At 36.4% G+C, this 24,605-nt stretch overlaps 1 protein-coding gene across 4 annotated transcripts in view; it reads right to left on the reverse strand.

Annotated features, from left to right (window-relative positions):
• rasgrf2a (Ras protein-specific guanine nucleotide-releasing factor 2a) overlaps positions 1-20,256 on the reverse strand; it is a 41,166-nt gene extending 20,910 nt beyond the window's left edge. For all 4 annotated transcript variants that reach the window (XM_046861064.1, XM_046861061.1, XM_046861062.1 and 1 more), the window contains exons 1-14: positions 19,665-20,256; positions 14,544-14,650; positions 13,954-14,101; positions 13,762-13,851; positions 9,733-9,986; positions 9,498-9,577; positions 8,904-9,097; positions 8,669-8,778; positions 7,766-7,884; positions 7,396-7,556; positions 7,064-7,130; positions 4,815-4,951; positions 2,079-2,161; positions 1,127-1,375 (exon numbers count right to left, since the gene is read on the reverse strand). In XM_046861064.1, the coding sequence (XP_046717020.1) occupies positions 1,127-1,375; positions 2,079-2,161; positions 4,815-4,951; positions 7,064-7,130; positions 7,396-7,556; positions 7,766-7,884; positions 8,669-8,778; positions 8,904-9,097; positions 9,498-9,577; positions 9,733-9,986; positions 13,762-13,851; positions 13,954-14,101; positions 14,544-14,650; positions 19,665-19,943 (2,078 nt within the window). In that variant the 5' untranslated portion in view covers positions 19,944-20,256. The remainder of the gene's footprint in view (positions 1-1,126; positions 1,376-2,078; positions 2,162-4,814; positions 4,952-7,063; positions 7,131-7,395; positions 7,557-7,765; positions 7,885-8,668; positions 8,779-8,903; positions 9,098-9,497; positions 9,578-9,732; positions 9,987-13,761; positions 13,852-13,953; positions 14,102-14,543; positions 14,651-19,664) is intronic.
• Between the last annotated feature and the right edge of the window lie 4,349 nt (positions 20,257-24,605).

A 24,605-nucleotide genomic window follows, 5' to 3' on the forward strand; every position in this document is an offset into this window, starting at 1 on the left:
GAGAACTGGGGATCCATTTCACAGATTTAGGTATTCTAGATTTTGCCAATGGTAATAGAGTAATGGTAAATATGTACAGTGCATTCAGAAAGTATTCAGACTGCTTCACTTTTTAAATATTATGTTGCAGCCTGATACTACAATCAATCAAATACATTTTCCTTCTCATTAATCTACACTCAGTTCCCCATAATGACAAATTAATAACAACATTCTAAAAATATCTGTAAATTTAGCAAAAAGAAAACCCTAATATATCACATGTACATAAGTATTCAGACCCTTTGCAACAACACTTGAACCTTGATTGTCGCTGGGATGTTTCTACACCTTGATTGGAGTCCACTTGTCATACATAAAATTAATTGGAAAGGCACACACCCCTCTATAGAAGGCCTAATAGCCAACAATGCATATCAGAGCAGAAAAACAGCCATTAGGTCAAAGGAACTGCCTGCAGAGCTCTGAGTCTGAAGATGGCCTCCACAATTCTCAAATGGAAGAAGTTTGGCACAACCAGGACTCTTCCAAAAGATGGATGCCTGGCCAAACTGAGTTATAAAGGAGAAAGACCTTAGTAAGAGAAGTGACAACCAGATCTGGAGATGTCTGGAGATCCAGTGTAGAGATGGAATAAACTTCAGAGAGACAACCATCACTGCAGCCCTCCACCCATCTGGGCTTTATGGCAGAGTGGCTAAAAAGAAGATTTTCTTTACATAAAAGTCTGTCCACCAACAGTCCACAGTTTTTCTTTTGAATACATTTACAAACATTTCTAGAATTCAGTTTTACTTTGTCATTATTGGGTACTGAGTGTAGAATGAGAATATTTAATGAGAAAAAATTTTATTTTAAATATTTTAGTATCAGGCTGCAATATAACAAAATTGAAAAAGTGGAGGGGGACTAAATGCTTTCTCAATGCAGAATTTTATTTTGGACTGGTGTTCCTTGGTCTTTAGGATGCTAGGACGCAGTGATACTTGCACACACGTGGACTTTCTTCAACCTTTTAATTCGATTACTGACAATTGGTTGCACCAGCACTAATTTGAAGGCTTTACTGTAAAAGGGATAAAATGTATGCAATCACAAATGACCTACTCTAAGTGTGAGACCTGACCTGAAAGGGATGGAGGTGAAAGGCCTCTTGTAGATGTCATTCAATTTGTTCATAACTACAGCTGCAGTGGTAAAAATGCGGTATGTGTGCAGGAATGTATTGAGGAAGTCAATGGAGAGGAAGCGCAGATCAGTGAGCCGCTCCAGCAGACGGTCAACGCTGGCATAACGGATCTGTGGAACCTTGCATGAGTTAAGTGTCTTGCTGAAGCAAATATCCACATCATCATTGTGTAACCGTGTGTCTGACCTGCAAGGAAATAATGATTTTGTCTTTCAAATCAAGTTAAAGGGCAGGTTGATGACATAAAAAAAATTATATAAAAGAAAGCTATACATAAGCACCTAAAACCGATGTGCAGATTTGATATTCAAATCATTAAGGTTAGAGTTAATCTTAAAATGTGTAACATTGAATTTCATCATATTTATGTGGAAGAATTATACTTGGTGCTAATGTATACTGATACATCCTTTCTTGTTTTGCTTCTATTTCATAGAGTAAATTATCATGCACTTTAAACTTCCACAAAATTGTATATGATGTGCAATTAAAAATACATTGCATACCACTAGGCCTTATCACAGATGTTCCACAACATTAAGTTGAACTATAAATGAGTAAAAAGCATGTAAATGCATGCATATGTCATTCTGTAATTAATTTAAAATGTTATCATTGACAAACTACTGTGGTATAAGAGAATTTAAACAGGATATGTTGATATTGGACACGAAACAGTTCTGTACTATAATAGTATGCCCAGTCGTATTTAATTCTTTGTATGTTATGCATACACATTTCTACTAATAACTAATTTAAACTATCACAAATATATTTTTATCATAATTATACAGCATTGAATAATACACTTTAGACTTCATTCACTAGCAATGCTTTAATTTCCACATTCCCTGAAACTAATGCAATTGCATTGTAATAGGATTCTTACTTGAGCATGTGAGGCACAGTTACCTTGGAGTTCTCTTCAAAAACACTGGTCATGAGGCCATTGCAAAGAATATTATCGATGCACTGTAAGAACAACCCAAAAACAGGAAGAACTATTTACATTGAACCTTTTTCATGTTTTCACTTCCTGCTTAACATATTATTCTTCAATGAATAAAAATAGTAATTAGTAACACTCATCCATAGCAGTGTTGCTCTATGCATACTGTTCTCGCTAATATTTCTTACAAGTAATATGTGGTAAATGTGGTATGTTGGTATATGTGGTATATACAGCATCTCACAAAAGTGAGTAAACCCCTCACATTTCATCAACCATTTTAGTATATCTTCTTAAAGGTCAATACTATAGATATATAATATAGATTTACTGTCCTCTGGAAATGAGTACACCCTAAGTGAACATGTCAAAACTATTGTCCAAAGTCTAAATATTTTGTTGAGTATTTTGTTTCTTATTTCATTTTTATAGCATTGTCCCTTAAGAAGATATACTAAAATGGTTGCTGAAATGTGAGGGATGTACTCACTTTTGTAAGAAACTATGTACAATGCCTGTCAAAAGTGTCTAGTCTCTAATTGTTTTGAGAGTCACACGCATGCAAAAAACTAAGTAAACTTAGTACCAATTGACTAGTTATTGGTACAGTATGAAGATTTACTTTGACCAAACAAATATATAAATGCACAATTTAATAGGATTTGGTTCAGTGGCAGGGCAGGCCATTCCATTATAAATAACATTCCAGCTTACTATTTGTTCTCTAAATATTGTATGATTTCGGGCACTGTCTTGTTTTATGGTGAAGTTGGTTCCAGTTAGACACTATTCAGACAAAACTGCATTATGATTAAGTATGGAATGGTAGACATGTTGGTTCAGTATTTCTTACAAATGGAACAGGTCTTCAACCTCCTCTGCTCCAGCTTCATCCACCTTCATGTTTGACTGCGAGTGTGTATGTTTTTGCCTTTTTCCTATTCTGTTGCCTATAAACAGTAACGGTTTGTTGCATATATATATATATATATATATATATATATATATATATATATATATGCAACCCCTTAAATTTTCACTCTTTGTTATATTGCAGCCATTTGCTAAAACCATTTAAGGTCATTTCTTTTCTTCATTAATGTACACATAGCACCCAATATTGACAGAAAAACACAGAATTGTTGAAATTTTTGTAGATTTATTAAAAAATAAAAACTGAAATATCACATGGTATTTAGACCCTTTGCTGTGACACTCATATATTTAACTCAGGTGCTATCCATTTCTTTTGATCATCCTTGAGATTGTTCTACACCTTCATTTGAGTCCAGCTGTGTTTGATTATACTGATTGGACTTGATTAGGAAAGCCACACACTTGTCTATATAAGACCTTACAGATCACAATGCATGTCAGAGCAAATGAGAATCATGAGGTCAAAGGAACTGGCTGAAGAGCTCAGAGACAGAATTGTGGCAAGGCACAGATCTGCCCATGGTTACAAAAAAAAATTTGCATTTAAGGTTCCTAAGAGCACAGTGGCCTCCATAATCCTTAAATGTAAGACGTTTGGGATGACCAGGCACTGCTCATAACCTGTTCAATACAGTCCCAACAGTAAAGCATGGTCAACATGCTGTGGGGGTGTTTTTCAGCTTCAGGGACAGGATGACTGGTTGCAATCGAGGAAAAAATGAATGCAGCCAAGTACAGGGATATCCTGGACAAAAACCTTCTCCAGAGTGTTCTGGACCTCCGACTGGGCCGAAGGTTTACCTTCCAACAATGACCCTAAGCACACAGCTAAAATAATGAAGGAGTTTCTTCACAACAACTCCATGACTGTTCTTGAATGGCCCAGCCAGAGCCCTGACTTAAACCCAATTGAGCATCTCTGGAAAAACCTAAAAATGGCTGTCCACCAACGTTTACCATCCAACCTGACAAAACTGGAGAGGGTCTGCAAGGAGTAATGGCAAAGGATCCCCAAATCCAAGTGTGAAAAACTTGTTGCATCTTTCCCAAAAAGACTCATGGCTGTATTAGATCAAAAGGGTGCTTCTACTAAATACTGAGCAAAGGGTCTGAATACTTAGGACCATGTGATATTTCAGTTTTTCTTTTTTAATAAATCTGCAACATTATCAACAATTCTGTGTTTTATATATATATATATATATATATATATATATATATATATATATATATATATACATACATACATACATACATATATGATTAAGGTAAAAGGCAAAAAGACACAATAATTGGACAGTGAATGACTGGAAGAAGGTTTTGTTGTATATGAGTTATATTGGTATATGTGGTATAGTGGTATAGTGGTATATGGTATATTAGTATAGCTGAGGATGCTGTAAAACCACCGAGTGCTGTGAGCCCAGTGGGAATACTGCAGCTGAAGGGTGGAGCTGGAAACACCCTCAAGTCCACAACAAAACAAGCAGCTTGAACTCCCCAGAGATTTAACCTAGATTGCACTACAAAAACAAACTAAACTCAAGGGATCCATCTGTTTTTGACCTTAGTGTTCTGGTTTAAAAGATTTTAATGAACCATTTTTCTGTATTTATGCACACACCGAGTCTATTATCAAAAACAGGCAAGACTTTAAATTATGGGTACTATAAATTATGGGTACTGCAGTTTTGGGTACTGATCTCAAAATTAATCAAAGCAGCACACACTGTGGCCTACCTGACTTATGTCACTGGTCCAGGCAGCTTTCTCCTGGCGAGATGGTGCCAGCAGTATTACTGCAAAGGACGGCCCATCAACTGGCTCAACCAGCAGCTTAAACTCTAAATGATTAAAGCCCTGACCCGCAGCAGTATCTGAAAGAAAAAAATATCTTCAATTCAAGCATCTATTAATAGCTTTATTTAACACTTTTCTATTCCATACTTTCTGTGAAAGCCAAGAATGGAACAAGAGACAAAAAAACAAGTTTCACAAAACTTAAAAAAGTTATTTTGAAAACATTTTTTACTACTGATTACACCATAGAAGTGCTAAATTCTTAATTTTCACTGTTCAACATTGATTCATTTTCTATAGCAGCTGCTCTAACAGCAGTGCTGGATGTAACTCAAATCACATGTTAATGCACTTCTGGCTATCATTCTATAGTAATAACTAATTCACAAGAATTTGAATGGTAAAGCGCCGCATAGAATTATAAAAATAATAATAATACTATACTACAAACAATACCCTATAATGACAACATGAAAGAAGTTTGTTTGAAATTTTTGCATATGTATTGGAAAAAAAAAAACAAAGAAATCACATGAACAATAGTATTCACAACCTTTGCCAGAGATGCTTCTACAACCTAATTGGAGTCACCTGTGGTAAATTCAGTTGATTGAACATGATTTGAATTAGGCACACACCAGCCTACATAAGGCCCCACAGTTAACCATGCATTTCAGAGCACAAACCATGCCATGAAGTCCGAGGAATTCTCTGTAGGCCTCAGAGACAGGATTATATCAAGGCACAAATCTTACGGTACAGAAAGATTTCTGCAGCATTGAAGGACGAAAATGAGCACAGTGGCCTACAATATCCGTAAGTGAGTGTTTGGATCCACCAGGACTCCCGGCCAAAAAGATCGGGGGAGAAGGGCTTTAGTCAGAAAGGTGACCAAGAACACGATGGTCATTCTGAAAGAGCTTCAGCGTTTCTTAAACGAGAAATGAGAACCTTCCAGAAGTACAACCATCTCTGCAGCACTCCACCATTCAGGCCTGTATGTTAGAGTGGACAGATGGAAGCCATTCCTCAGTAAATAGGCACCTAAAGGACTCTTAGACCATGAGAAACAAAATTATCTGGTCTGATGAAACAAAGATTGAACGCTTTGGCCTGAATGCCAAGTGTCATATTTGGAGGAAACCAGGCACCGCTCATCAATTGGCCAATACCATTCCTACAGTGGTGTAGTCTAAGCATAGTGGTTTCAGCATCATGTTGTGGGGATGTTTCTCAGTGTCAGGAACTGGGAGACTAGTCAGGATAGAGGGAAAGATGAATGAAGCAATGTACAGAGACATCCCAAAATAATTGTGCCAAGCCTGTAGCATCATACTCATACTCAGCATCATACAATTTTTTTGCCAATTGGTGCCAAAAATGTTTCAACAAAGTACTTATGCACAAATGTGATTTTGTTAGTTTTTTTATTTAGTATTTTTATTTTTATCTTCTTTCATGTTGTCATTGAGGGGTATTGTTTGTAAAATGTTAAGGAAAGTAATGAAATTAATCAATTTTGGAATATGGCTATAACATAACATAACATAACATAACATAACATAATGTGAAGCGTTGTGAATACTTTCCGAACTCACTGTATGTATTTAACATTGCTGAAAGGAATCATTAGTGTTCCAAAGGGAAGTTAAAGTACTAAGGTCCCTGGGCTTTACCATGACAAGCTTGAATCTTCTGTCTTTAACCCAGTCTACAGGCTTCACTTCAAAACAGGCTTCAGCTTAAAAACATAGCCGGCACTACATGGCAGAGAATCTACACACCATTAACTTTCTTCACCATTAATTGTAACTTTTACTTGGAATTATCTGCTTCTTTTAATAAAATAACTGTGAAATATGAAATAAATATATACTGTATAGTGTAAATCCAAAATGATTGTAATAAAAAAGGTTATTAAGAAATCTCAGGCCACTTTTAGTAATCTGGAAAATAATTATTATAAAACTAAATAGAAATAAATTTTATTTTATTTTAAGTATTTAGCAGCAAAAGATACTGCAATCCTTAGTCAGCTTTAAGTTTGACATCTTTGTAGCTTCATTGTAAACCTCCTACAATTTAGACCTACCAAAAAAAACAAAAAAAACAACAGTATCTAATAGCCAAAGCTTTGTCTTCAAAAATGCTTAAAATAATCATAAATTAAGGTTATCTAGAGTACTTACAGTCTTCATCAGTAGCATCTAGCTCTTCAATGAGGGTGCACTCTATCAGAGACAGAGTGCCTCCTTGCTATAAATTGAAGAGAAAAAAAGCAAGTGCTTTTACATTTACTATGCTGCAAAGCATAACAAAATAATAAACAAAAAAACTTTTTAGGAAAGAACCTTTGATGCATCCATCTGCTGTATTATAATGACATACAATGCACATAAAACCTGTCTTATCTTTTTTTTACGATTTATGTGATATACCAACCAACATGATTCCAGTGAAAACAAATTAAAACATTTTAGAAAAAAAAGGGAAAAAAAGCCACCAGTAACCTGTAACTTACTTTGAGGAGATGCAGCTTGCCACTGGAGGTACGGGTGCAAATCAGTAGGTGTTTGGTAAAGAGAAAACACTGGCGTTCGCCCTCTTTGCGCAGGGATAATGTACCCAGGCGCACTTTGCTCAGCTTGCCCCTTTCCCCTGATGGCAGCTGAATCAGAAAGCCTAATAGAAGAGCAGAAGAAGGTGAATGAAAAATATAAAACATGTAAGCTAAAATCAAAAGTTTACTCTGTTTAGTCTTCTTAGAAAACACTATGAAATTGATATCAGATTAAATAATAAATAGCCATATATATCTGGAGGTACTATGCAGTGATACACAAAAGGAAGAAGAATGTTTATAAACAAGGTCACAGGTCTGTGTGACTCACCTTGCCGTACAAAGGTTTGGCTGGTATCCAAGAGGATGTCACAGCCCTCCACAATCATGCGCTCAATGGCAAGATTCTTACGGATGTTCTCAGTGTCGCTCACTTCATCATGCATCATTCTAAAAATAAACACCACAAAAACTGTATATGTTGTATATATTGTATGTATATACAATTCCAAAAAGGTTTGGATGCTGTACAAAATTTAATAAAGAGAATGCAATGATTTGCAAATCTCATAAACTCATATTTTATTCACAATAGAAATTAGCAATATTGAGCAGCTTCAATCTGTATCAGACACAAACGGAACAAATTTTCGCTTCAAAAACTACAGCAACTGGTCTCTGAAGTTCCCAGATTTATACAGACTGTTGTTAAAAGAAAATGGGATGCTACTTAGTGGTAAACATGGTCCTGTCCCAACTTTTTTGAGATGTACCAAATATTCAAAATGATCTTATTTTTCCTTAAACTGGTATATAAATAATTTGATATTGTTTTATGTTCTACTGTGAACAAAATATAGCTTTATGAGATTTGCCAATTATAGAATTCTATTTTTATTAAATTTTACATTCTTCCCAACCTATTTGGAATTGGGGTTGTATACATTTTAACGGGTAACTTCATCTTCTGGTTGTAGTAATGCACGTAGTAAAAATCTAGTAAGAGTAAAGGTAACTGCTTAAATGGCTGAGTGACATACATAACTCAAACCATACAGATCAGCAGAAAATGCACTTTGTTCATGTTCCATAAGGAACAATGTGCATGAAAAGTATTAACCAGGATTAATTCATTTTAACTGTTAAATCTTTAATTTTACACTATACACCCTGACTGCAAATTTTTCAAGAGCCTAGCATTTATACTAAAACACATTTTCAGAATTTTGCATACTTTGACAGCTCCTCCAGTTTTGACTTGGCAAAATCCAGACTTTTGCGTTCTACGTGCTCATGGGGAGTGTGTGCAAGCAGCTCATGCAGCGTGATGATATATCGAGGTATCTGGAACACAGTAAGATTTAATGGTGAAAATGGAAAGTCTAAAAGGTATAAAAAAAAATAATACAAAAAAAAGCTAAATGTTTCCTTTAAAAGGATTAGTCTCTTTCCACTTTAAGGAGGTTCACCTGAAACATTGGGTAGGTCAGAAATGTCTCCAGCATTCGACTCTCACAGGCAGCATTGGACTCGTACTGCTTCAGGAGCTTGTCAAAGTCCCGGTTCTGCTTGCAGTTAGCTAGAACCTGAAGACTGTACTGGTGGTTTCGCACATATTCTTGGTAGATGTTTAACATTGGCAGCAATATATCAAACAGGTCAGCTAAAATGAGACAATGATTATACAGAGGTATAGACATATAGTATAGTAGATATAAGCATATCTCTACATATAGCAGTTTCTGTGCAGTGACTTTTGCTTGTGTGCTGTTTTAAGTCTTGTTCTAAGTTGAAAATATTTGTTAAAAACTGCCCACTAACAATTTGTAATTATTAATAATTGTACAAAATTAAGCAGCTGAAGATTAGATTATGGTGTATAAAACAGTAGTGCTATTAAATATGAACTGAAGTTAAAACAGACTAAATGTGTTTATATCAATAGCATTACACATTACTGTTTCTTTTTTAAACATCTACTTTCAGCATGACTGTCAGTTGAACATAATTTATTTGTGCTTGGGCTACAAACAAAATATGAATAAACAGCAAATATTACTTACCTAAAACTAATCTTGGCCAGTTGGCAATTCTTGCTTTTAGGCCTTGGTGAAATATCTCATGAAGAAACATTATAGTTTCACTTGGGGGGGGAAAAGTCTATATAAGAACATTGTTTAGACTAACATAATTTCCATCAGTGTCTTTTGTTAAACAGTAAGACAATGTATTGCTATATTGAGAATAATATATGACAAGCATATTTTATCATATCTGGGTACTGGAATATGAATATACCTATTGAGGAAAATGCTGCTAACATCGTCATGGCTGATTGGAGGTTTTTTGGAACTGGCAGCCATCCTGAGCGGCCTCAGGAAGCAGTTCACCAAGATGGACAGTTGGAGCACATATTCTGTCTCAGCCTCTAACATGGTGAAGACAATCTGGTTCCTCTTCCTCATGCTTTCAGCATGAGGTGAGCAGATATAGTCTTGTACAATGATCTTCCACTTTCTCCGACAAAGCCAGCCACGCATGAAGCTTTGTATCTATAACATCATAAACTTTGGTAACTCTCTTAAGGTCATTGTGGATTTAATGTTAATCATAAAATTCATGAGACTCAAAACATTAAATCTTTACCACACTACAGTATATTACACTACATTACACTACACTACTCTATACTATATTATATAACACTAAATGAAGAAAATACTGTACAATATTTTATTATACTAAACAATATTACACTACAATATAATATCCTGTAATATGACACCATACTCTACTGTACTCAACTACTAAATACTACTCTATACTATACTATTCTATACTATACTATACTATACTATACTATACTATACTACAAGAGACTATATTGTACTACATTATATTTCACTGTACCATACTATACTACACTGAACTATACTTTATTTCTTCCAGGTGAAATTCTGAATTTCTCTGTTGTTATTTTGAGAAAAGTAACAATTATTAACCATTATTTCTGCATTCATTCCGAATAACAAAAATTATAATAAACTTTATTTGGCATGTTAAAATTTTAATAAAACAAGAACAAAACAAAATCTAGAATAACACTGATAGCCAGGCATATTACTTTCCATTAGTATCTCACAGTTTTGCATTGTTTCGTAGTTTGTCAGGTTACAAGTATTTACTGTTAACCCACATCTACAGTAAAGAAAATAAGTATTTGAACACCCTGCTATTTTGCAAGTTCTCCCACTTAGAAATCATGGAGGGGTCTGAAATTGTCATCGTAGGTGCATGTCCACTGTGAGAGACATAATCTAAAAAAAAAAATATCCAGAAATCACAATATATGATTTTGTATGATACAGCTGCAAATAAGTATTTGAACACCTGAGAAAGTCTATGTTAATATTTGGTACAGTAGCCTTTGTTTGCAATTACAGAGGTCAAACGTTTCCTGTAGTTCTTCACCAGGTTTGCACACACTGCATGAGGGATTTTGGCCCATTCCTCCACACAGATCTTCTCTAGATCAGTCAGGTTTCTGGCCTGTCGCTGAGAAACACGGAGTTTGAGCTCCCTGCAAAGATTCTCTATTTTGTTTAGGTCTGGAGACTGGCTAGGCCATGCCAGAACCTTGATATGATTCTTACAGAGCCACTCCTTGGTTATCCTGGCTGTGTGCTTCGGGTCATTGTCATGTTGGAAGACCCAGCCTCGACCCATCTTCAATGCTCTAACTGAGGGATGGAGGTTATTTCCCAAAATCTCGCAATACATGGCCCCCGGTCATCCTCTCCTTAATACAGTGCAGTCGCCCTGTCCCATGTGCAGAAAAACACCCCCAAAGCATGATGCTACCACCCCCATGCTTCACAGTAGGGATGGTGTTCTTGGGATGGTACTCATCATTCTTCTTCCTCCAAACACGTTTAGTGGAATTCTGACCCAAAAGTTCTATTTTGGTCTCATCTGACCACATGACTTTCTCCCATGACTCCTCTGGATCATCCAAATGGTCATTGGCAAACTTAAGACGTGCCTGGACATGTGCTGGTTTTAACAGGGGAACCTTCCGTGCCATGCATGATTTCAAACCATGACGTCTTAGTGTATTACCAACAGTAACCTTGGAAACGGTGGTCCCAGCTCTTTTCAGGTCATTGACCAGCTCCTCCCGTGTAGTTCTGGGCTGATTTCTCACCTTCCTTAGGATCATTGAGACCCCACGAGGTGAGATCTTGCATGGAGCCCCAGTCCGAGGGAGATTGACAGTCATGTTTAGCTTCTTCCATTTTCTAATGATTGCTCCAACAGTGGACCTTTTTTCACCAAGCTGCTTGGCAATTTTCCCGTAGTCCTTTCCAGCCTTGTGGAGGTGTACAATTTTGTCTCTAGTGTCTTTGGACAGCTCTTTGGTCTTGGCCATGTTAGTAGTTGGATTCTTACTGATTGTATGGGGTGGACAGGTGTCTTTATGCAGCTAACGACCTCAAACAGGTGCATCTAATTTAGGATAATAAATGTAGTGGAGGTGGACATTTTAAAGGCAGACTAACAGGTCTTTGAGGGTCAGAATTCTAGCTGATAGACAGGTGTTCAAATACTTATTTGCAGCTGTATCATACATATAAATAGTTTAAAAATCATATATTGTGATTTCTGGATTTTTTTTTTAGATTATGTCTCTTACAGTGGACATGCACCTACGCTGACAATTTCAGACCCCTCCATGATTTCTAAGTGGGAGAACTTGCAAAAAAGCAGGGTGTTCAAATACTTATTTTCCCCCAATTTAAAAAAGGTTGGGATGCTCTGTAAAATGTAATGAATGCAATGATTTCATGAATTCTATTCACAATGAAACACATAAAACATTTATTTAAACTTAAGAGAAGTACCATTTAAGTATAAATTAGAGTAGTTTTGAATTCAATGGCAGGACCATGTTTACCACTGTGTAGCAGCCCCACGTTTAAAAATAAATCCATATATGCCTTGAACTGAGGAGATCAGTTGCTGGAGTTTTGGGAAAGGAATCTTGTCCCATTTGTGTCTGATACAGTATTCTAGCTGCTTAACTGTCCCAGATGCATTTTGTCATATTTTTCTTTTTCAAAATGCACCAAATGTTTTCAGTTGGTGAAAGGTCTAGACTGCAGGCACCCTTTCATTATGAAGCAATGCTGTTGTAATAGAAACAGTATGTGATTTCAAGTTGAGTCAAGATGCTTTTAGCATTGTCTTGATGAAATACGCAGGGCTTTCCCTAGGAAAGATGTTGTCTGGATGGAACCATATCTTGCTCTAAAATCTTTATATATTATGGTGATTTCAAAATTTACAAGCTGTTTATTTCATAGGTAATAATGCACATCCATACCATTAGAGATACAGGCTTAAGAACTGAGCGCTGATAATATGCAAGTCTCTCTTCTCTTTAGTCTAGAGGACGTTGTGTCAATCATTTCTAAAAATAATTAAACAATTTAATTAGTGTGGCCACAAAATAATTTTCCACTTTGCCTCAGTGAGCTTTGGCCCAAAGAAGACATTAATGTTTCTGGATCTTTTTTTTTCATTGGGCTTTTTTCTTTGCATGATAGAGCATCATTTGTGGATGGCACAGTGAACTTGTTCAAAGACAATGAATTGTTAGAATGTTTTTAAGCGAATGAAATTATTTCCATTACAGAATCATGCTGTTATTAATGCGGTGTCCGCTGAGGGCCCAAAACTTATGAGCGTTCAATATCAATCGCACCCCTAGCACAAAGATCTCTCCAGATTCTTTGAAACCTTTGATGGTATTATGTACTGTAGAAATTGAGATATTCAAAGTCTTCGCAATTTGATGTTGAGGAACATTATTCTAAAACTCCTACTATTTGTAGACTTTTTTTTTACAGATTGGTGAACCTCTGCCCATCTTTACTTCTGTGAGACTCATGTTATTGACCTGTTGCCAATTTAAATAATTAGTTGCAAAATGTTTCCCAGCTGTTTCTTTTTAGTAAAACTTTTATTTTCAGTCCTTTGTTTTTGCAGCCATCAAATGAATAATTACCTCTTTTTTCTTTAAAATGTAATATTTCCTCAGTTTCAATATTTGATATTTTTTACATTTTACATTTTCTATGTTTTCTATGTTTCAATGTTTCCTCACTCTATTTTTTAACAATATTGTGCAATATGCAAAATAAGAAGTTGTTTTTGTGTCAGCATTAACATGAGATTCACCTAATAGAAATGATGTACAGTAACTTATTAAAGATGGATCTCTGGTTATGTTCTTAAATATATCTCCAGACAGTTCAAACTTCTTACCTTCTTTATTTTTTGTATATCAGGGTCATCCTCTTCTTGATTGGAATGACAAGGTAACATTCTCTCATTTGATTTGTTCTGGGCCACAACCTAAAATTAAATAAAAACAACTTTGTCAGACGGACTTATAATATAAAGAAGTAATCTAAAAATGTTGCAATAACATGTTATTATAAAAACATTGATTCTGACCTCAGTCTTGAGCCTTTCAATCTCTGTGTCCTGGTCTTCAAGCTGTGTGCGGAGCTGATTGGCAGCCACTTTCTCTGTTTCCATGATCTGCACCAGGTGGATATATTTTTGCATGAGCACCTCACGCTCGATGATAAGGTTAGAGTAGCTGAAAAACAGACAGTCACAGACACATGAAGACAAATGAAGAAACGCAGTGATTCAATCTACCTTACAATTCTACTATTCCTTTGTAGCAAACATTTTGTTAGAACTAAATATTACAAGATAATTCATTATTTATATTGAATAATGATCAATGATGTAACCTATAAATGTATGGGGTGACAATAAATGAACTGTGACAGAACTAATGTTAAACTGAAAGATTTTCTTTGATTTCTCTACGTCTTTGAATTTTACAGTTTAAATTATATTTTACATATGGAACTGCAACTAAGGAAATTACACATCATAATGAGAACATTCAGCTTTTGCTGATACAGATGCATTATTACTGAAATACTGTTGAGTTAAGCCACTGAAACTTACATAAAGTGCAGTGCTTCTTTCGCACAAAAATCATTTAATGCCTTCATTCGCTGCTGTACCTGGCTTGCTGAATGGCTTCCACCCACTCAGTACAATCTGTATCCTCTTCTGCCCGCAGCTCCAGAGGTTTCTGCCCATCATGGCCAAAGATGACCAGGAAATAGTGCTTAATATAGGACAGGTAATGAAATCGTCAGTAAATGCATAAGACACCTTGATAATGCAATGAAGATTGTGCAGATGGTATTAACTATAATTGCAAAAAAAAAAAATTATTATTTAATATTTTCTATTGAGCAAAATGATTATAGTGTGATTCGGCATCCAAAAGACCACAAAGGTGTTAATACAATAGGTCAAGAGTAAATATGTGAATGTGTATATACACACGTATGTTGTAGGACTTAAGCTTTAAGGCTTTTGTCTTTTCTAACTGCATTGCAGGTCATCTGGTGAGAGTGTGTGTTGATGTGTGTGAGTGTGTTGATGTGTGTGTGTGTGTGTGTGTGTGTGTGCGTGCGTGCGTGCGTGCGTGCGTGCGTGCGTGCGTGCGTGCGACATCTCTGCACTTATGTAACAGCCTTTGCTTCTCATCTCTGCTTTTAATGCACTCTCCTCAGCTCCAGGCTTTGTTTAAGCTGGAAGATAACAATCGAATCACTGTTTCCTTACACACTTCTCAATCTGCCTCACATCAGCCACTCCAACTCATCCTCACAATCATGTCTCATGATTATATCTAATTTAAATGATAACTAAATTATATCTAATTATTATCCTTTATACATTATCACTGTATACTCACAAAAAGGTGGAAATAATGTTTGTACACAAATGCACTGGTTTCTTAGAGCATTGTAAGATTGTGTAAATGTGCCTAATTTCCAGAAAACTGTGTTCTTAGAATCAGCAATCTGATACAGAATAATCAAATGCAAACTATGCAATTTATCATCTAAGGTCAGAGTTCGCTAGCAGGATGGAGGACTGGGTTGGGGGGGTGTAGGATATCTTGTGTAACATTTTGTAATGAGTGCTTCTGGAATAATAATACAGTACCACTTCAGCCTAACACGAAACCCGATTTCCATGGAAACCCGAGACATTTAACTTGTTTGCCAATCTGTCAAGCATGTTTTATTTGAAAATCTAAATCTTTGGCAGGTACAATCAAATAAATTGATTGTTTAAATAAATAACAGCCACAGATGTGATTTGGTCAAATTTGACAACCCTAAAAGCTTAACAGGGTTTAAAGCTCTATTCAGTTCAACCCAGTAATTGAAAATGTGTCAGCTATGCTTCCAAAATACATAGACCCAATTCTTATTTGCCAGATGAATGATGGTAGCTCGATGGACTTCATAATGAATCTTATAATGACTCCACAAACAACTGTTCTATGAATATGCAGAGCGGTTGGCACATATCAAAGGCCGCCTCAGTCCAGCTGGCCAACAAAACAAATTACAATGAGCCGTTTCTTTTTAGAAAGCCTCATAGTACTTTGAAGCTCTTTTCTTTTGTAGTAGTTTGAAACTTCACTGAAAACAAGTTGCTAAGAACAATTTGAACGATGTTGGCCAAATAAAAAAAAAATGGCCTTTATAATTCTCCTTAAAGATGGTGTGTCACATGTTTACTACTGTCATATCCCAACTTATCAATATTCTCGCTGATTTTTGTACAAATATATAACGAGACATGTTGTGTTCATCTGTGCTTGCATTTACCCTTATTTTAAGAGTTGGACCATATAATTTTGTTATTTTTCAGAAAGACTGTACATGAAATATCTATGATAGCATTCCTCATTGTGAATGTTTTTATTTACCCAGGATGGCAATTTCCCACCCTAGCTTTGTCAAAACATATTCTATTGTTATGTCCTTTATTTATACTGATAATTATGACAAACAATCAAATGATAGTATTTCTCACATCTTGAGCAATGAGGTTTTCAACATTGGTCATCATACATTGGAAGGGCATGAGAGTTGAGTACTGCTACAATCAACAGCCTTAAAAAGAACTTCTGTTTGATCATATTCCAGATATCAAGAAAAGTAAAAGGTTATTGTGCCTGTCTGTTCTGGTGCTTGAAGCTAAACATTGCATGCTTCGATATGAAAAGTACAAGCATGCAAAAATGTACCTCTTTTGCAAGATTGACTCCTACCGATGTTTCAGCATTTAGAAATCGTCAATAGGTATTCCATCAAGCCCATGACAAATGTAATTTTTCATTACCTGATGTTTATTCCATTAAGGCCCACTATCCATTCCATAGAACTGTCTTCTACTGAATCATTTTCTGTATTTGATGTCATAAAACAATTCCAAGTAGCAGTAATGGTTCACTGCCATTGATATTTCCATGGCCAACCCGTCTCAAGACCAGCACTCATTATCCAGACAGTTGCAGCTCCATTGTCTGCATGTCATTACTTCTCTTTATAGTCATAATTTTACCTGCTCTGTCTAGTCTCTATTACTGTAAAACAGAGCCGCTTTAATAAGAACATGTGAAGCTTTGGTCATTATCCAATCAACCAATCATGCAGCAATATAATTCAATATTTGAATCAACACATACACACTTCAGACTGTTTTGAAAATTGCAGAAACAAAATACTGCTGATCTCAGATTCAATCTTGAGGTAAACAACAAAAGATGGCACTGGTTAAACTTTGCCTGGTCTAAAACTCGAACCAAAATTTAGCCTACTAATAAAGCTAAAGGAAATATAGCTAACTAATAAAACTTACTTTTAAAATGATCTGAAATATATATGTATAATTTTTAAGTAGATTTGGTTACGGTTATTAAACCGTGCCTAAGCTACGCAAAAACACGTTCCTCTGTGACTCGAACACTGAGTGGCTCCTCCTTTACCAATGTCTTTTTTTTTTATTTATTACAAAAAGGGTATTTTAAGAGTTTTCGAAATTTTTTGGATTTTACTTTTTTTTATTTTTATAGAATGTGTGCCAAGGCTAGCTCAGCATCACACACACATGCACTCACACTGCACTACCAGTCGGCGGGTTTTGGGGACATCCTGATTTTGCGCCAGCTCCAGTTGTGTCCCACATCATGAAGGTTATGGACATTGAAAGTGTAGATCCAGACCCCGCAATCATCCAGAATCATTTAAAGATCTACTATACCAGCACCCTTTGGATCCCACTTCATGTAAAGTTTTGACATTGGACTTCTTTGAACATTTCAGGGCTCTGGCATGGAGGAATAGGTGTTGGATCTATGATGGTCTCAGATGTTGAGCTTTTTTATGAGTTGCTCAGTAGCTCCTGGTTTCACAATGTCAACTGACTGTATAAGACTGCAGAAAGGACATTACTCATAATCACATACCCCAGTGCTCATGGTAGTTCTTTCATGTAGAGTTTTGTATTGTTTTTAAGATTTATAACCACAACCTTAATATCACCCAAAATTAGGATGGGTACCCCTTTTGAGTCTGGTTCCTCTCAAAGTTTCTTCCTTATACCATCTATGGGATTTTTTCCTTGCCACATTTGCCCCAGGTTCGCTCATCAGGGATTACATTTTTAGTTAATGTAGCCTACTTTACTGTGTAAACTTTTGTGCAGGAAATTCTATGAGATAAGCAATTTCTGAAAATAAAACCAGCCCATATGGCAACAAGAACCATGCCATGGTCAGAGTCACTCAAATCACATTTTGTCTCTATGTTTATTGTGATATTTAAAGTGAATATTACTAAAGCTCTGTACCTGTATCTGCTTGATTTTAAAAGCAAAATTATTTAACTAATATTTTAATCATAATTAATAATATGTGATTTATGTGTTTTAATTATCATTACATGACTAAGCAGGTGTAAATGCCGAGTGTATTTAAAATTTGCATAATCTAGGAAATAGAAGAAGTATATAATACCTAGTCTACCTAGATACATGAGAAAAAGCTAAACATGTTTTGTAGACTGGCCACAATGTAATAAGATAATCAAATAAAGCTTCTGTATAATATGCCAACCAGACTTTTATTACACTAGTATAGAAAAGTTTAGATAACCATGGTCTTATGATGCTTTGTTGGCATTTGACATAATAAAACATCTTCCTCACTCTCTCTCTCTCTCTCTCTCTCTCTGTCAAACTACAAATGCTACTTCTAAGATTTCAGTGATCCTGACTCCACCTGTTCTCCATAATTTCCTTGTGTGGGTTTTTTGTCACCTGAAAATTACTCATAGATGCTGAGGATGACACTACAAGAACAGCCTAAAGATGAAGGTGAAGGTACTACATAGAAGCGATATATATGGCAGAAAGATTTCTTTCTTGGATAGCCTTTTTACTGCAGTTGCTACAAAGAATTGGCACTCAAGTCTGCCAATCATTATTCAAAATCATTACTGAACAGTTATTAACTTCAGTTGTATATAGTATGCTTTATCATAAAAAACGTATGATGAAAAGTATGATGCTTATATTCAAAAGTTGTCCATAAATGTCTAAGTTCCTTTTAACAAACTGTGCACAGTTTATACCACGTAATTTTAATTATGTGTAAAATATTTTAAAATTACATTAGCAGTCACACAGATGAGGATGGGTTTCCCTTTTAAATCTGGTTCCTTGTAAGATTTCTTCCTCATTGAATTTTTTTTTCCTCACCACTGTCAGGTACAAGTTTATACATTTGAAATGTAAATCCAGATTTTATATAGTTATGAGTTATATAGTTTATAAAGTATATAAATTATTTAAAGCAGCTTTACAGAAATATATCTGTAAAGTTAAAAGAACTTTTATACAAATCCAAATTGAATTAAAACACTTCTGAACACCTCAAAACACAGACAGAAACATTTGGGATATTTTTGTTCTTTTCCTCACCCTTTCCATCCAGTATTTTACATGTATTTCTAATGTATGTATCCATTATCCATAATCCCATTAGTCTTCCTATTAGTTTATGATTGTTGTACAGACCTCATTTCGACCAACTGACACACACACACACACACACACACACACACACACACAAATCACAAACACACAAATACACAAAACTAATTCATACACACAAAACATGAACACACTTACACACAAACATTAAATAAACCTCACCATCACTACTACTCTATAATAATAATAATAATAATAATAATAATAATAATAATAACCTGTTGTTTATCTGGATTGTCTCGGCTGATTGAAGATACTTTGGGAGCAGAGACGCGCTCGCAGGTGCTTCCTTCCAGTAAGTAAATCCCCGTAGGCCTGGTGCTCTGCTCATTCTCAAAGTAAAACAAGATGTTTTGGTGCAAAGCAAAGTATTTCTCGTTCCAGCGACTGTTCTCAGTCGTTTTCTTGTTTAAGTAGCCTCTTTTAATTCCCTCTTTCCTGGCGATCACAGAGAGATAAAGTGCGTGCCCCTCATTGTAGCGCACACTTTTCTGCATTTTCCACCTGGACGTCTCACACCACTTTGCATGAGCGCTTGATCATCAGAGACACACCAAATGCAAAAAAAAGTGAGACAAGCAGAAACCTAAAGAAAAGGATAAAAATCCAGAAATGTTCAATCCGTGAGAAACGCAAACACAAGCAGAAGAGTAAATCTCCTGTGCCGTTTAGGGAAAACGCTTGGTGGTCTTGTATGCACAATGAGAAAGTAAATAAAGAAAGGAAGAGAAAACACGATTGAGTGAACAGACGCCAAAAAACAGAAGCGACCCTAATCGGCTTTAATATCAATTTAAAGAGACACAGCCCTGTTTCCTCTACAGTGTGCTGATGGTGCGCTACTGGATCCTCTAGAGACACTGAGGTGCTTTATTGTGGAACGCCAAAGGCTCAAAAACCCCCCTAATCCCTCACATCTACTATTATCATTAAAAACGACGCGTAATCTAAAGAAATCAATTCCTGAATTTTGAATTTACTGACTCATATTTAGTGAAACACATTCTTTTATTAATGATGGGAAGCAGCACACAGGAGAATATTCTCTATTTTTGTATTTGTGTTTAGCCGATTTGCCTAATAATAATATAATAATAGTAACTTAATAACTAAAAAGTTTCCAATTTTGCACCTTAAGAAGTTTATATATTAAAAATTATTATAATTGTTATAATAATAATATAATAATAATAATAATAATAATAATAATAATAATAATGATTATTATTATTATTATTATTTTAATGATGATGATGATGATGATGATGATAATAAAAATAATTATAATAATAATAATAATTATTATTATTATTATTGGTAGTAGTAGTAGTAGTAGTACTGTAGTAGTAGTAGTAGTAGTAGTAGTAGTAGTAGTAGTGGTAAAAGAAGAGTTCCCTCTAGTGGTCATTTCAATTATTTTGTTCCTAAGATTTAAGTTTATCCACTATAACCACTCTAACCAGCTTAGTAAACAAAGAAATAATAGTTATAAATATGTCACCGGGATGATGTCAATCAACAATTGAAATTTCAGGTGGATTACATTTTTTGTGATTATTTTATACTGGTCAGATTCACGGTATATCCTGCAAACAGGGAATTTAAGCCTTGGCCAGACCAACATTTATTTGCGCCTACCTGGAAAGTGGGATGAAAAACTAGAGATCCCAGAAGAAATCCACATAAACATGGAGAAGTATGTGAAACTCAATACAGACGGTAAACCTAGTTCAGGATCTACACTATGAATATTATATTGTATTATCCCCTAAATAAGGATAAAATATTGCAGGGTGGTTTACATAATAGAAAAATATATTTTAGATTTGGAACTGCATTTCTTACTAATGCAAAATGACGGGATTATGTAATAATAATAAATTCATTTCTAATCCTGTCCAAACTCGTCACTCCCAACGAAAACCTCAACATCTTCAGCTCTGCTACCTGCAGCTCCACCTCCTGTCTTTTACTCAATGCCATTGTTACCAAACCATAAAACATCGCAGGTCTCACCACAGTCCTATAAACTTTCCCTTTTACTCTTGCAGACACTCTTCTATCAAAAATCTCTCCTGCCACTCTTCTCCACCCACTCCACCCTGCCTGCACTCTTTTTTCTTTACTTCTCTAACACACTCTCCATTACTTTGCACTGTTGACCCCAGGTACCTGAACTCCTCCACCTTCTCCACCTCTTTTCCCTGCAACCGCACCACTCCACTGCCCTCCCTCTCATTCACACACATGTACTCTGTCTTACTCCTACTGACTTTCATTACCCTTCTCTCCAGCGTGTACCTCCACCTCTCCAGGCTCTTCTCAACCTGCTCCCTCCTCTCACCACAAATAACAATATTATCCGCAAACATCATAGTCCATGGAGACTCCTGTCTGACCTCGTCCGTCAACCTGTTCATCACCACTGCAAACAGGAAAGGGCTCGGAGCCGATCCTTGATGCAGTCCAACCTCCAACTTGAACCAGTCGTTCCTACTGCACAGTTTACTGCTGTTACACTGCCCTCCTAAATGTCCTGGACCACCCTCACATACTTCTCTGACACACCTGACTTTCTCATACAGTACCACAATTCCTCTATCAGCACCCTGTCATACGCTTTCCCACAAACACACAATGCAACTCCTTTTGACCTTCTCTATACTTCTCCATCAACATTCTCAAAGCAAATAATGCGTCTGTGGTGCTCTTCTGTTGCTCCCAGATGGTCACCTCTAGTTCCCTTGTAGTTACTGCAGGTCTGCACATCTCCCTTGTTTTTAAAGATCAGTACCAGCACACTCCTTCTCCATTCCTCAGGCATCCTCTCACCTTCCAAAATCCTGTTAAACAATCTTGTTAAAAACTCCACTGCCATCTCACCTCACTGTCCACTCTCCTCACTAGTCAACACATTTCCATCTCCATCCTTTATTGCTCTAACTTGTAGCACATTCTTCCCTGCTCTGTCTCTCTGCCTGGCCAATCAGTACAAATCTTTTTCTCCCTCCTTAGTGTCTAACTTCTCATACAGTGCCTCATATGCCTTTTCCTTGGCTTTCGCCACATCTCTCTTTACCTGCTGCCGCATCTCCTTATACTCCTGCCTTCTTTTCACATCACTCTATCGATCCCAATTCTGTTTTGCCAACCTCTTTCTCCTTATGCTCTCCTGCACTTCCTCATTCCACCACCATATCTCTTTGTCCTCCTTTCTATTTCCAGATGTCACACCAAATAACTTTCTAGCTGTCTCCCTTATCACTCCTGCAGTAGTTGCCTAATCATCCAGCACCTCTTCACAACCACCGAGCCCCTGTCTGACCTCTTCCCTGAACCTCACACTACAGTCTTCCTCCTTCAGTTTCCACTATCTTATTCTTCTTTCAGTCTTCACTCTCCTCCTCTTCTTCTTCACCTCCAAAACCATCCTACAGACCACCATCCGATGCTGTCTAGCTACACTGTCCCCTGCCAACACCTTGCAGTCTCCAATCTCCTTCAGGTTGCATCTCCTGCATAGAACATAGTCCACCTGTGTGCACCTTCATAAACTCTTATATGTCAGTCTATGCTCCTCCTTTTTTTTTAAATAAGTATTTACCACTGCCATTTACATCCTTTTAGCAAAATCTACCAACATCTGCCCTTCCACATTCCTCTCTTTAAGACCATACCTACCCATCACCTCCTCATCACCTCTGTTTCCTTCACCTTCATGCCAATTAAAGTCTGCCCCAATCACCAATCGTTCTTTCCTAGGTACACCTTCTACCACTTCATCTAACTCACTACAGAATTTTTTCTTCTCCTCCATCTCACAACCCACTTGTGTAGCATAGGCAATGATGACATTTATCATCACCCCTTCAACTTCCAGCTTCACATTCACATTCATCACCCTATTAGAAACTCTCTTCACCTCCACTACACTCTTACTGTACTCTTCCTTCAGAATCACCCCTACACCATTTCTCTTTCCATCCACAACATGATAGAACAGTTTAAAGCCACCTCCAATGTTCCTGACCTTACTTCCTTTCCACTTGGTCTTCTGAACACACATGTCTACCAACCCTAACCTCCACTCTCCTCCACTTCTCCTTTCCCTCCTTTCCTTCTCCTCCTTTGGCCAACAGTAGCGCAATTTCCACCAGTACTCTGTTGGCTAACAATACCTGTGGTGGTCGTTGGTAACCCAGGCCTCGACCGATCCAGTATGAAATTCTGATTTGTGATCCCCATGTTTGATTTGGCACGTTTTACGCTGGATGCCCTTTCTAACGCAACCCACCCCATTTATTCGGGCTTGGGCCCGGCACCAAGAGTGCACTGGCTTTTGCAACCAAGTTTATACTTTATGAAATGCTTACGATTTAAGGTATTTTTATAGGGTCTCATATGTGTGTGTAGATTAGAAGATCAGGGAGTGAGCACAGGGCAACCATGTTTGTCAACCTCTGTATTTGTTGGGAATTAGAATGTGTTGTTTTGTGTGAACTGACAGGGGGCAATTACAGCTGTGGCCAAAAGTTTTGAGAGTGATAAAGTCTGCTGTTTTTTTTTTTTTTTTTTTATCTTTTTGGCAAATGTTACTATGGTATACTGACGTATAATTAGTAATTATAAGTCAGTATACCATAGGAACATTAGACAAAAAATAATTATTATGATAAAAATATAATTATTAATTACAAGTATTTGTAATTACATTAAGTTTATGCTATATCCTTAAAGGATATAGCATAAACTTGTTTTGATGTGGCAGCCCACCACATCAAAACAATGAAACAACAACACAATGAACCAACAAGAACAAACGCGAAAAGGTAACTTAAATACAAACAACAAACGAGGAGCAGGTGGAACACATTAAACAGGCTTAGGGGATAGGGAGTAGGGAATAGGAAATACATACGAGAGGATCAGTAGCGGCATCTGGTGGCCAAAACACAAACAGTCCCAGAATGTCCAGATCCTGACAGTCTTCGTGCTTGCTGGACTTTTTAAGCAAGATTTTAAGCAAGATTAAGTTAATTTTCAAGCCAAAGAGGAAATTTGCAATTAATTGCAATTCATCTGATCACCTTTCATTACATTCTGGAGTATATGCAAATTAAAATCATAAAAACTGAGGCAGCAGACTTTGTGAAAATTTT

Source organism: Silurus meridionalis, chromosome 11 (genome assembly GCF_014805685.1).
Source record: "Silurus meridionalis isolate SWU-2019-XX chromosome 11, ASM1480568v1, whole genome shotgun sequence".
Classification (NCBI taxonomy): Eukaryota; Metazoa; Chordata; class Actinopteri; order Siluriformes; family Siluridae; genus Silurus; species Silurus meridionalis.